This window comes from Poecilia latipinna, unplaced genomic scaffold (genome assembly GCF_001443285.1).
Source record: "Poecilia latipinna isolate Pla-1442-1.1 unplaced genomic scaffold, P_latipinna-1.0 Scaffold7, whole genome shotgun sequence".
NCBI classification, from domain to species: domain Eukaryota; kingdom Metazoa; phylum Chordata; class Actinopteri; order Cyprinodontiformes; family Poeciliidae; genus Poecilia; species Poecilia latipinna.
In genome coordinates this window covers 187272-202245 of record NW_015112623.1, presented here as the reverse complement: position 1 = coordinate 202245, position 14974 = coordinate 187272, and the positions used below count along the sequence as shown (strand labels likewise).

Sequence of the window (14974 nt, the reverse complement as noted above, 5' to 3'; positions counted from 1 at the left end):
ATTACTCGATTACTAAAATATTCGTTTACAACAGCCCTAAAACAAACTTGGTGATTAAAGTCACTTAGAATTAGCTGTCGCGGTGATATGGAGGCAGAGGATTTGAATTGTGTTCTTGCATGTGGTGAGACAAAACGAAATCTTCAAGAAACCTCTCATGATTTGTCATGCTGACCTCTGACATCAATGAAGCATTCTCATTCACATAGCTGCTGCTGGATAATTTCTCTTTTTCAGAGTATCTTCTGTAAACCTGAGAAACAGAAGAATCTGTTCTTCAGCGGTTTTTGAGACACTCGGGTTAATTATAACACGCCACGTCCGAAACGACTCAAACCTCCTGTTTTCCTCCAAGTTTGAGTCACCTTTAATCTTCAGCGGTGTTCAATTGAATTCTGTCCTGCTGCAATCATAACCCCTGAGTCGTTTGTAGAGAGAGCACTGCAAAAGTTTATGAATAATTTAGCAACAATTTACAAGCACCAACTGCATGTCCTGGCAGAACATGCTAAAACTCGTGCACCACCCGCTTTAAGTGCCAAAGAAAATCACCAAGTCAAAGTAGTTAGCACCACCAAACCTCCTCCACCTCCACTATATGACCCTCTGGTCTGTTTATTTGCTGTAAACATGCGTTACATTGGATTTGCATGTCATTCGAATGACTACGGTTCTGATATGTCACATAACCAGTTGAGGTGGAATCAGCAGATGGTAAACATCACAAACGGCAAACATGCATTAAAGGAAAACCAATAAAAACCTCAAAGAGGAATATAGATAATTAATTATGTCCTGGATCCTCGTTGCCATTTGCTTCACATTAGCGTCCATCAACGTTTCTGGATCGAGAGACGTATTCTGACTCAAACATTGAAAGTTGAATCCCTTTTCTCTGGCAGAGAGAAAGTGTAGGTTATGTAGGTTTTTGTTTTTTTAATTATATCTATTCAATGATTGAACATCAGAGGAATTTTATGACAACTTCTATTTGGTGCTGCTCGGTAATCTGGTAGTTTGATTTAACTCTTATTTTTAATTATTTTTTTCAGTGTTTAATTAGAGTTTAGCGGAATTATATATACACATTTATTATGTTGGTGCATTGCTGGTTAATTGTAGTAAACAGTGCATGATGACTTATGTGGGATAGAAAAGATACTAATTGGATGTGAGCAATATTGACGATTGGCACATATAACCTTTCAAATTCAAAAATACTTTATTGGATCCCAAAAAAATATAAAAAAAATTCTCAATTATATACTTTACGTTTGATTTGATTTTCGAAAAAGAAAAAAAATTGTTGATTTCTACCAACAAATTAGTTTTAACAGTAATTAAAGTACAAAATGTTTCATAATGAAAAGGACAGGTAAACGTTACAGTGCTAACTTGCAATAGAAACTGTAATAAAATCGACTCTTCATAGATGATTTGATTTTGCGTATACCCTACATGAGACCAGATTCAAAATCGGAAACGACTTAACACTCCTGCAGAATTATGTATTCCTGATTCATCATAGGCATATGTTGAAAATGATACGCGGATTTGCATTCATATCAGTCGTCGACTCGTTTATTCTGAACATTTTTTTAATCACATATCAAAAAAAGAGCGCTTAATGGGATAAAAGCAAAGGCCACCTCCACTTTTAACTCGGCTCTCGCTGTCCGCTGGGCCATGTGAAAGGATGCCGACTCGTCTGTGGTGATTGGATCAGACTGTCTGTGCTAATGGCTCCGAGCGTACAGATGGGGACCCAGGAAGTGCATCTACCCCTCCAGCCTGAGGAATGGTCTCATCTTGAAGATAACACCCCCCTCCACCCGCTGCATACCCTCAAATGGTACTTGAGCATCTGTTAAAAGCGATCCGGCCCTGTTAGCGATAATGGAGTTGCGTCTTATGACTCGTGAGCCAGCTAAAAATAGCCTCAGCATCTTGATGGGCTATACATTATCAAACATACAGGATCACTGACGGCGCTGCTTTGACTCCACCTCAAAACATAAGCTTTTATTTTTAATGCCTGCAGCTACTGTATTCATGATTTTACTATAAGTTTTGTTTCTAAAGTCTGTCAGTCAGAAAGAACTGACTGACAGATCTGCTATTTGCACGTGTGCGGTTAGCAGTAATCACTCCAGCAATGTCAACTTAGTTACTTTGTTTAGAAACTTTTCAGACAAAAGAATCAGCCAAAATCAGAATCGGTAGATCAGCAGGCCTGCTACAGTAACAAATTTTGCCTGATGATAAATTGTCCCAGTAGTTATTGCGATAAACAATAATATTGTTGTTTTGAAACCATTTTGAAGTGATATAATGTCAACGGCAAAATAATATAAGAACACGTTCTCACAGATCAGTGAACCTAATTGTTCATTATCCTAATGAACAATTAACATTTAACTGGAGGACATTTTAAATATCTAAAGTAAAGTTACCAAACAACATAAACAACAGATGAAATCAGTTTTAAAATCTCTGTAAACAAAATTGTTCTTCAAAAAAATTGGCTAAGTGAAACCAAAGCACCAGACTGAAGACTTTTATCATCCAGATTTTGGTAGAAACAGAGAGAAAAGAAAATTATAAATTATGGAAATGGAACTTATTGAGCTCATTTTAATTTATGCGATTAATTTGATTTATTGCTTATTGCAACAGACCCAAAGGCCAGGTTTTTTTAAAGGGGCGGTATTATGTAAGCTAAACTTTTTTGAGCTTTACTTCACGTTATAATGTTATTTCCTCATCAGAATCACATCTGGAGTGTCACCTTGATTTTTTTCATGCATGTTTGACAGATCTTTTCATCTCCCATGGCAACCATTCAACAGTCAAAATATTGTTAAAGGGTTAATAGAGGATTGATGTTGACGAACTCCTGAAGGTGAAGCTTCGGAAAGAGCAGGAGCTTCTTTAAGAGACACACGCCCAACTTCAGGTTGTTGAATTAAAAACTCAAATTTCTTTATAGTAATATTATATACACGTACAGCACTTTTATAACAACTCTGAGTAACATGGTAAAACTTTATTGTGCTATAAAATGGCACTATATGCCTGGAAGACACATAATACCACCCCCTTAAGGATTGTGATTAGCCAGAAACACGATTACTGCTTCAGGACATCTGACTTTTGATTATGTCCCTTGCTGTCTTATGCAGCGTCTCTGCAGAAAAGTGAACTTCACTGTATCCTGACCAAACGCAGAAAAGCCGTAGTCCAATTTAAACATAGCTCATGCTGCAGAGTTAGAACTACAGCAGATTCAAGACAAGCAAAAAAAGAAGTCGCCGATACAAGACATTCCATGATAAAATTCATTGGCAAGAAACAAGCAATTAGTTGCATGTTTCTATACCATGAATAGCAATTTACCTGTTTTCTATTAAGGTACCAAATAAAAAACACTTCCAATCTGCAATAATTGCTACTTATATCTATTCTTACTTCATATTTACTTTACATAATTGACAAATAAAGGACAAAAGAAATGGGACAGATACAACTATTTTAGATCTTACCCACAGTGCAGAAATGCCCCCTGTCCATGAAGCTCCTAATCCAGTAAAGCTCCCAGAGGTGTTTTTTTACACACCGCCTCAGTATGAGTCAGCTGAAAGACAAATCCATCATGTGCTAAAAACTCCTCATCCATTTTGACACTTTAACATAAAGCAACTTTCTGCCTGAAGGAAGCGTTACCCTTAAAAACTACAGATGTTCTCCAGGATTTTAAAGGAGGGGGTTCAGTTAATAAGTCAGACACACAAAGTGGTAAAAAGCTGCAGCCTCCAACTACTCATAAAGTAAGGAGAACTCGGCTAGAAACCCTGGTGTAGCTCTCTTTGTGCAACATGGAGAGTTTCACACTCCGTTGCACAATGCTGAGATGTGAGCCAGTACAGAGACCCCCTTAACTCCACTCTGTCTTGGTGCTTAAAGCTGTATGATGTAACTTTCACAAAAAATATATCTTTTTTTCCATATTTGTTAAAACTGAAACCATGTCGTGACGGTGTAATATGAGGACAGATAATCTGTGAAAAGATCAAACTCCTCCCCCAGTTGCACGATTACCATCTGAATAAACACACCACTCCCAGTAAAGAACAACCAATCAGAGCTAGGAGGAGGAGGGTCTTAGTGCTGTCAATCAATGCTAATGGTGAATAAACAACTTACCATTCCAGGAAAACAGGTTTTACTCCATCATCTATGGCCATATTTACCACAGATAACTAACCACACGCGAGCATTTTTGGCTGCATAGCCATGAATGCTAACTAGCCTTAGCATTTGTAGTGGTTGCTACACATGAAGAAAGAAAGGAAGGAATAAAGAGAGGGGAGAAGGAAGGAAGGAAAAAAACAAAGCTACTAGTTATGAAAGAATTTTGATTTTAATATTTATTTTTCAATGAATATTCATTATGACATAAAATTTTACACCCAAGAAGCATTCACTTAAACACAGAGTTAAAAACTAATTGTCCATCAACCACCGAACTCATGACGTTGTTAAAACGCCACTGAGAGAAAACTCTCAGTCTGGTTACTCATCATTGAAAGAAACAGAAACTCAGCTTTTAACCATCAAAATAGACATTTTGCCATTATTTTCCACTTAGGAGCTTCATTTTTTGTACAGCCTGTATCAAATATGAAAGCCATTTGAGACCAATAAACTCCACATTTAAAAAAACACACATTCCAACAAAATAAACAGTGGTGCAAGTCACTGGCATTCAAGAAATTATCTGAAAAGTAGTTTCTATTTCCTGACAAGGGAAGAGAATATTTTTTATTTTAAGACATTTAGTATTCAATTAAAATACATGATGACATCAGAATTTTACACCTTGTTCACATAAACATAGAGTTAAAAACTGTCTATTCAGGTTATTAACCATTGAAAAAAACAGAAAATCAGCCTTTGCTCTATATTTAACCATGACTTGTCAATTTTTTCCACCCTTTCTACTAATATAAATGGAAAAATGTGCTTGTACTATAATAAAATTACAATTTCTACTTAGTAGCTTTGTTTATTGTATAGCCTGCTCCAAATAAAGAAAGAGGTAGCATGCAGCTGACCTTGATCTGCTCCATGAGACCCTGCAAAGACCCAGTTCTTTCAGATGTTTAACTTCTGTTTTTATTCAGCATAATGAGGCTGAGTAAAATTATCCAGCTTTACACCAGGCTGAAAAAGCTAGATTCACTATAAATAGTTAAAACTTGGACCTCATGTGTCCACAATCAGTTAACAGAAAGAAAAATATATAATGGATGCAGAGACAGAAATCATCAAATGCACAAAAAACCATCGTCTTGCACTTGAATCCTACAGGGAAGATCTGACTGTCTCGTGAAGTGATGATAGACACTCCTTACACAGGGCAGGAGCACTGAGTGCTATTCTTGTACTCCCAGCAGATACGGCAGTGTTAAGTCGACATAAACAGTGTTTAACTGGCACGCAGGAACCATGTCTGAGTGTGAGATAGTGAACTCTCCAAACTGAAGATGATGGGCTCACCCTCCCACCGGGTCTCATTTAGTCTCTGTTGCTGAAAACAAATGTTTTTCAGTGTCCCCTGTGGCCTGCATAACAAACAGCAGCCTAAACCAAAGTCCGTCTGCAGGCATTTTTACACTCAGCATTTAGAATATCTGTGTTTGTAGGCAATTTTTAGATCGCATGAAGGTTTGTGTTAATGTTCATTTGCAAAGTGAAGGTGATGCTGAAGTATGTGGCAAGTCTTAGGAGTTTTGTTATCAACACTGGTGCCTTATTTGTTGAACACTTAGCTCATAATGTAAAGGAATACATATTTTACAGAAACTACACTCGCATTAGTTTAAGTTTTATCCATCCACCATTTTCTGTACACCCTTGTCCCTTAATGGGATCAGGAGGGTTGCTGGTGCCTATCTCCAGTTAACAGTTTAGGTTTTATGTTCGTCCATTATTCTTTAGGACACAATCACACCAGTCTTGTTTAGTCTGCTTTAACCAAACTCTGGTTCGTTTGTCTAGAAAGTTCAATTTGTTTGGGGAAATGTGAAAAAAAGATAACTCTGGTCTGGCTAAAAACCAAAGTCTCTCTTTGGTTGAAGTGAATTCTAGTGCAGTTCGAATGTATATGTGAACATCTAGTATATCAGAGGCCGCTCCAACAGCAGGAAGTGGACTATAGCAGAGGGCATTCTGGGAAAATACAATGCGTGGTTCAGCCATTTCTCCCGCTAGTGCCAGCGGGAGAAATGGCTAGTGGTCTTTCACCAAAACTGCTAAAATCTGACGCTACTCCATTTTTGATTACATTACAAGTTGCGCTCATGTCTTCTTCAAAGGTTTTTGTGTCGTTTCCTTCAGTAGTTCGTGTTGCAGCACCACCACAGGTGAGGAGGGGAACAGTTTTTTCAAAGGTTTTGCCATTTGAAAGCAAACCACACCAACTGAGAATGTAGCAAATATTGTAATTATGGTCCCGAATTGAATCAAGTCCGTCAGACTATCAGGTGTGGGAACACCCTTAATCTCCTTAATGGTTTGGCCACATTCATGTTAAGGCTTGACCCTCATATGGATTTCTCTGGTGTTTTTATGTCCCATTTGAATGTTACAGATTATCAAACAAACAATAATATCAGACAAAGATAATATGAGTAAATACAAAATGCTTATTTTTATTAAGAACAACAATATTTCTAAAGTAACCTGGTCCTACTGCATGTGAAAATGTAACAGCCCCCTACATCTAAGAACCTTTGACAGCAACAACTCCAATCCACAGTCATAAAGTCCTGGTCATGTTCACCTCTGTTCCCTGTTCTCTCCCTTTGTGGATAAAGGCTCTCACTGTGGTTCCCAGACGTCCCAAAGCCTTAGAAATCACTTCGTAACTCTTTCCCGTTGTCAATGTTTATGTTTCTTATCTTGTCTTGAGTCCTGGATGTGTTGTTTTTTTTTTTTTGGCATGTTTTAGCTGACTTCCTGTTGTCAGACAACAGGTTTCTTAATTCTAGAGGTAAACAGGTAACCTGTAAAATTAAACTCAAAATAGCGTGGTTCATGTAGATAATTCCAGTTAAAAGATGAAAGTCTAATTTGTAAACTGCATTTTGTATTTACTCAAACTATGTTTGATGGTAATAAAAAAATGTTTGTTAATCAGCAGTAGTAAATTTGAACTAAAAAAGAAAAGCGGCAGACATCTGCAGGGCGTAAGGCTGTTTTCATTGCCCTGTGTTAACAAGGGCCTAATGTTTCTTTTACTAATAATAATAATACAGAATAAGTTAAGGATATTCTAAAATAAGGGAACATCGATGTTCGTCCCTGCAGCGACTGAGAATACACCATTATTAACAGTGGGGCCGTTGCCTCTTTTGACCCAGCTAAAAGGCCTAATTTTAGTGTTTAGCTGTCCTACTTGTGTGACTGCAAGAAGAGCATTGTTGGACTTCCCATTGCGGATCTTCGTCCCAGGTTCTCGCTCCATGTTTTGCCAAGCTTCATCACTGGTCTGTTTCTGCTTTTTACAGGACTCTGGGTACACTTTTGTAATATATTTGGAAAATATAAAACTGGAAATTTTAGTATAAAAAATTCCGTTGATGCATTTCAGATGATTGTTTCCCTTAATTAACCCCAACATAGAGCAGTTTTAATAATAACCACATGGAGTTAGACACTGTCTGAAGTTTCTTCTTTATACAGCATTTTATGCCAAAATCAGATGAGTTTGCCAGGGCAGAACAAAAACACAGGAAGCAGAAACAATGGGGAGCTAACCCCAGTCTCACTCCTTGCTGGAGGAACCAGCAAGGAAAGCAGAAGAAGTGTTTAAATTCTGCAAGGCTGAATGCTGGAACAAAAGACAGGGGCTGATGAACTAACAGGATGCAGGTGTGAGGGGAGCCAGCAGAAATCAGCCCAAGAAGAGAGAGAGAGAGAGAGAGAGAGAGAGAGAGAGAGAGAGAGGCAGCAGGGGGCGAGCTAATGAGGAAACTAAGAAAAAGAGTCTAGGAGACACAAGGAAGAAATAAACATGATAAATTGATCACTAGGAATAATCATGACATAATCAAAACCTCAAAACAACTGCTATAAAATAAAATAAACTTGACTCATCTAGAGACTGAATTATTCATCCCACAAAATACCTACAAACACAGATTATCAAGTGTTTTTCTACGTTTTCCTAGGATTGTTGGGATATTCTGTAGTTTAATCTAAACCATTCCACTGTCGCTCTGGCAGTGTGTTTAACCTATTCCCAGCCTTGTACAGATTTTCTTCCATTATTTCTCTGTTTCACACCATCCACTTTTTTTTCAACTGATGAAAAGCATCATAAAGCCTGACAAATGCTGCCATGCTCCACGGTGGGATGGTGTCTTCAGGGTGTCTCATCTGATCTGACCAGTGCACCTTGTAGCATCTGCATACGATGACAGCGCTTATCCTGAAATTTATTCAGGGATTTCAGAATAGACAAGACTGGACAGAGATGAAGGGAATTGTGTGGAGAATAATTTCAAAACACACCCAAGTTAATGAAGTTAGAAAATTCCAACTTTTGTACCTTGTGTATTAGGGGTGTAAAAAGTGTTTTCCCCCATCCTGATTTTTTTTTTAAACATATTTATCACATTTAAGTGTTAACTATCACACAAGTAAGCTAAGAGTGCATTTTTTAAATGAAACTGTTTGGTATCAAGGGAGGAAAAAAATTGCAGCCCTACATACGTCCCTGTGAGAAAAAAGTGAATTTTCGGTGGTGACTAACCCACCGAGGCCTGGAATGTATCGGACCAGATCAGTGAAGAGAAATGTTGGAGGTTCTGCTTCGGAGAAGCTAAGGTATCGTTATAGGAAAGCTGCTGAAGTGGGATCTGAAGATCTTAAGCTGTTTAAAATAGCCACAACCCAGACGTGAAAGGAGTGTGTTGGTAGAACTTCTTTGCCGTAGCGTAAGAGCTGTTGTGCAACGCTGATTCATCAACCCACATATGCAGAACGGCATTCTGCCTTTACAGAAGCCGTGAGGGAGTCAGGAGGGGGGGAAGAGTATCTCTAAACAAGGAGGAAAAACAACCGAATAACCCCATCAGCATGAAACGGGTTTTGAGAAAATACGGTGGATCCACTGCACAGCCATCATCTAGTCTGACAGATGAAAACGCCCGCTGTGTGGTTTAATAAAACAAATGAATCCCAGACAGTAAACAGGGACAAGCTTTCAACACACTGGAAGAGACACTTATTGTACACAGGCTGAATTATTTATAGGACTTTATCTGGATCATATTACATTCTCAGATCGCGGAGTGTAATTCATTCAGCTCAAAACGAGCTGGAAGTTCGTCAGTCCTCCCTGGAGAGAACGCGCTTTTTACGCCCGGGTCGTTTCGTCCCGACACACTGCTTCGGTGGGAGATTTTTGCCCGCTTTTGCAACACTTCATCCTGTAAATGTGCCACTTCAGCGAGCATTTTTGTGTTTTTATTTATTTCCCAAGACCTGCTTATTTATTTAACAGAGCATTAGTCAGCAGAACAAAACCAAGAGAGCTTGTAAAGAGCTCCATTAAGAGCCAGGAGAAGCTATTGTGTTTGATGGATCAACTTATGGGAGGTTGCTGCAAATGAAAGCTTAATGAATGATTCTTGCCTCTGCAGGTATGGCTGGTAGTAATTAATAATAGCTATCAATATAAAAAGAAAACATTATTTATCAGCTTCAAACTGAATTTCAAACTGAACTGATTGAAGCTGATCAATCAGCTGATCATCAGTTTCCCCCAGAAAACTTGTTAAGCCTGGTGGGGCGGTCGTCCACCCTCCTAATAGAGAAATGTCTGTTTTTGAGGTAAAAATGTTTAAAGTTGACAGGAAACTTGGAAATATGACCAGGTAGTTATGTGTTACTGGAAGACATTTTTAGCAATACCTAAACACCAACTGCAAAGTTTAAAAAAAAAAAAAACACGCAAACATTAAAAAAAAAATACAATTAAAATAAATATAAATTTTTTGCACTTCAGTTGTTTCATCCTTATTACAGTGACCAAAATTTGTTGATCCTTTATCTGTGATTTGTCAGTTTATTTACTGTAGCTGTTGGCATGTAGACCAGTAAAGACAGGCAGTGGCTATGGAGTTAGTGGTGTATAAAAAGGTGTAATAAATAAATGATTCTCAGCCTGGTGGGGGCGCAGTTAAACCCTGGTGGCCCGCCAGGCTTATAAAACACCGAGGGAAACTCTGATTTCTTATTGTGTTGGTTCTGAAAATGTGATTGCTCCTGGCAGATTGTACTTATTCTCATAAATATCACTTTTGTTTCCTGTGAAAAAAAGCTGCAAACATGACATGGTGAATTTCTGTGATTCATCTCAAAATTTCTGATTTTTTTTTCTAGCAAATTTACTCCTCTTTTTTTTTTTTTTTTTGTCTACAATGGCCCCTGTACGCCATCGTGCTGTCTTAAGGTACATGACTGCATTCTTTTATTTTCCACAGGACTACACGCTGACCATGTACTTCCAGCAGTACTGGAGGGATAAGAGGCTGGCCTACGTGGGGATTCCCCTCAACCTGACGCTGGATAACAGAGTAGCAGACCAGCTCTGGGTCCCAGACACATACTTCCTCAACGATAAGAAATCCTTTGTGCACGGGGTCACGGTTAAGAACCGAATGATTCGACTCCACCCGGATGGAACCGTCCTCTACGGACTCAGGTGAGAACTGTTCTTTCTGTGAGAATGCACGTCTAATATTATTTAAAGTTAGCAGTTTTGACATGTTTATTCAGGATAGGATTCGTGATTAGCTTCTCTGTCAGTTGTTAAAGGTTTAATGGAGAAACTCTGTTTTGATCATGTGCTGAAGGCAGAGTTTTGGAAAGAGCAGGAGCTTCTTAAAGAGACAGAGGCCTAATTTTAAGGCATTAATTTTCTAAGTCCAGTTTGTCATTGCACTTTTACAATAGCTTAAGGTAACATAGTTTCTTGATTGCACTATAAAATGGTATAGAAAATACATGACACTTCCTTTTTAAAACGATATCAATTAAGACATATTTCCATTGCTACATATTTTTCTCTACGTCTGGGCAATAAATTGATATCATTAATAAACTGAAAATTTGGTTCTTTGAAGGTTTAATTTTTGGAAAATCAGGATTTTTTCACCAATGTGCTTTTTGTGTTTCCATAGTTCTGAATAATGTCAGTGCATGTAAGGCCTGTCATTTTGTTTGATGACCATGTTTTCCTAATTTAGGCTGTAATTTTTTTTTCCAAGTATGAGAATAAAGTCATAATATTAGTAGAATAAAGTTGTACATTTATGACAACTCCAACACAAAGAGAGTTATACAAATTAAACTTTGGTATGAGTTTTACAGATAAGGAAACACTTAACTCTGTGGAAGCATTTTTGTCATTAAAAGCAACTTTTTTTCTCTTAATTTTAAGACATTCTAGTAAAATTGTGTCTTTATCCTTCCAATATTATGACTATATTCACTATAGTCCGGCCCTTCTACTCTGTTGTTCAACTTACACAAGGAATGACTGAAATAAAAGCCACTTTTGAAAATATTTTCTATAATTTGTCATTTTTTTTATTTTTCATTTTTTTGAAAAGAAAGCAAGAAAAAACTCTATTAAAATAGTAATTTGGATCTGGAATAAAAAAATGTTATTTTTAAGCCATATGTTTCACTGTTCTGACTTATTTTGGTGCAAACCCAGAACATGTCGGGCCGCACCCCACTCCATTCTAATTTTGCTGTGACTCGAGGTCGGATTTTCCTAATCACTTCCCCACTTTTCTGTTTTTGTGTCAGAATCACGACGACGGCGGCCTGCATGATGGACCTGCGGCGATACCCGTTGGACGAACAGAACTGCACTCTGGAAATCGAAAGTTGTACGTCTCAAGCCTCTTTTGCTTAGTAGAAGAAACAGGGACAGATGCCCTCACTTTCCCATCACTTAAAATTATGAAGAGCGCAGCGAGCCTCATAAAGAAGACTCTTACACTCATCGTCTTGCGGGGGGGGAGGGGGGGGGGGAAACTGCACAGGCAGCTGAATTGCTCTGGATTTATGAACCTGTCATATCTGGGCGATATTACTGGCCGCAGCCTCTCTAGCTAAACTTTGTCCATGCAGACTGGTTTTAGCATTAGCAAGCTCTGCTATCTGAGGCCGCCATCTGAGCGGCCATGAAAGTATTGACAGCTATAGATCACATGCAGCCATTTTCATCTCAGTCAATCAAGAAATCACTGATTGACGGACAAAGTGAACAGATTCACTTTGTCCGTCCATCTCATGAGAATCACACCTTGTTCCTGGTTTTCCCTCGCAGACGGGTACACCACAGACGACATAGAGTTCTACTGGAAAGGGGGAGACACGGCCGTTACCGGGGTGACCCGGATCGAGCTTCCTCAGTTCTCTATAGTCGACTACAAGCTCGTCTCCAGGAACGTGGTCTTCTCCACTGGTAGGTGGAAGGGAGTCGGGACAACGGTGGTCAAAGGTCGCAGATCAGATCTTACATTACGTCTCTGCCAGAGGCGAGTAGAGAACCCAAAAATTGTCCTCAAGTAAGAGTAGCACTTCAACAAATTTCTACTCAAGTAAGGGTAAAAAGGAGGAAATTTTACTCAAGTAAGAGTAGCACTGCGTAGTAATACTCCTAAAGCTAAATGTAACTAGTTAGTACCCAACTCTGGCGTCTGCGTGTAGCTTGAAGGATTAGAGACAGCATACAGAGGCTGCGTGTGTCCCTGTTTGTCTTGATGAATAATAGAGTATAATATAATCACACTGCTTTTACCTTAAGCAATAAATTATTTTCTCTTTCTCTTATTAGAAGGAAAGGAGAGCTTGTTCTGCACAGTTAATTAGAATGTATTATGTGCAGAGGGCTATAAAATCGTGCTAGCTCTGTTATGTTTACAGATGCATCTCAATAAATTAAAATATCATCAAAAAGTTTATTTAGCAACACAGGGAAACTTTATTGTGCTATATAGATTCATTACACATGGAGCAATTTATTTCTGTTCATTTTGGTGGTCATGGCTTACAGAACATTAGGTTTTCACCCAAAATCTGTGTTTAATAAATCCATATTGTATATGTTTTCCTGTTTGAGCTGATTTACTCGTATGAATAAACTTTTTTTAATGATGTTCTTACCTGTGTAAAACACCACCCAGCTTTCAAACGCTCCTTATTTGGTCAAATCTCCTTCTTTTTTTTTAAATCAGAGTATTCCAGAACTTTGACACCAATCCTCAAATCAAACCAAAGTGACTGGCGAATCAAAGTCAGCTGCTTCCTCTTCTGCCTTGTCTTGCAGGTGCCTACCCTCGCTTGTCACTGAGCTTCAAGCTAAAGCGAAACATCGGATACTTCATCCTGCAGACGTACATGCCCTCCATCCTCATCACCATCCTGTCCTGGGTGTCCTTCTGGATCAATTATGACGCCTCCGCTGCCAGGGTGGCTTTAGGTATGATGTGACCCGAGCAGGAAATGTTAACATACATGGTGTTTGTTGGAGAGGAAAATAGACCGATTAAAATATACAGTAAGTAGAGAAAGGAATGCCAGGCAAAAGCACTCGCATACATTGAAGTTTTTATGCATTCTGTCATGTTGTAACTGCAAGCTGTATTTTATTGGAATTTTATTGCTGGCCCAACACAATATAAATCGTCACTGTAAAACTGAAAAATATACAGACAATATTCAATGGTTTTATAAATTATATGTGAAACCCATGTCATAATACATTCATCATTCATTTGCATTTGTTCCGAGGAGGATTAGGGTCACTGAAACACAACAAAACAAAAAAGTGTCTCCACATTCTGACTTTTTTCTCAGAAGATCAAAGGCAGAATTCAGAGATCAAAGTCAGAATTCAGAAAACCAAAGTCAGAATTCAGAGTAAAAAAACTTATAGTTCTGAAATTAAAGTCAGAATCCTGAGAAAAAAAAAGTCAAAATTCTTTCTTTTTTTTATTTAGTTGTTCGTTCCCATCAGCCTGTCTGAGGCTGCAACCTTGTCGTGTAATAAGATACTCATGTAGATCTACTGATCTACTGGCACTGGGAGTAATGGTGCTTTCAGATGGGAACATCCTTACAGGAAGAGTCTTTATATCAATCAGAAAGTTAGAAATTTACTGAAAGCTCAAAGTCGTCCAGTTACGGAGTGAAAATTCAAGCTCATCTGTTTCCATTTGAAGCAAAGTTCCAGAATCGGTGTCAGCTGTGCTTTCTGAAAACACAGTACTCCTTCTAACTCGATTGCCTTAATGGAAACCCTCATTCAGCTTCACTGCGCTCTAAGTGCTCCCCGTGTTAGGAAGAGCACATTATGGCAAGCGATCATTAAATCTCAGCTATGTGTACAAAGTGATGAGACGGTGTGGAGTATTTCAGGAGGTTCTGTGGACAGCTGGGTTTGGAAGCTCCTCCTCAGACTCGTAGCTCTGTAGGAAAGCAGACTCCTGCCGTTCGTCTCCTTCAGTGCCATCTCCTGAAGAAGGCCGTGCTCTGAGGCGGCGCAGGATCAATAAAAGTTAATCGCTGAGCCGTCTCAGTTCAGTCACAGTGTGGGTGATGATTCACAAATTCCTTCTTTTCTCCTGATGGTGGGAACTTCCTGGGTAGTTCTCTGGCGTCATATACATTACATCCACTCATCATCAGGATCATTATCATATTAGGTGTGGGCTTTTAATGATGTATTTGAAAATATCTTTTTCCCATGTTGGAATAATGAATATACAAGAACTACTTAAACTGAATCGGACGTACAAGTTTGAATTTCTTGTGGATTTCTTTTTCTCTGCTCCCCATGCATTCAAAATTGTACATATAATATTTATGTACATTATTACATGTAATA

At 38.5% G+C, this 14974-nt stretch overlaps 1 protein-coding gene across 2 annotated transcripts in view; it reads left to right on the top strand.

The window, feature by feature from the left end:
- The window catches only part of gabrb3 (gamma-aminobutyric acid type A receptor subunit beta3), a 63284-nt gene that overhangs the window by 37547 nt on the left and 10763 nt on the right, over window positions 1-14974 (top strand). For both annotated transcript variants that reach the window (XM_015019938.1, XM_015020022.1), the window contains 4 exons: window positions 10554-10774; window positions 11887-11969; window positions 12413-12550; window positions 13415-13567. In XM_015019938.1, coding sequence (XP_014875424.1) covers window positions 10554-10774; window positions 11887-11969; window positions 12413-12550; window positions 13415-13567 — 595 coding nt within the window. The remainder of the gene's footprint in view (window positions 1-10553; window positions 10775-11886; window positions 11970-12412; window positions 12551-13414; window positions 13568-14974) is intronic.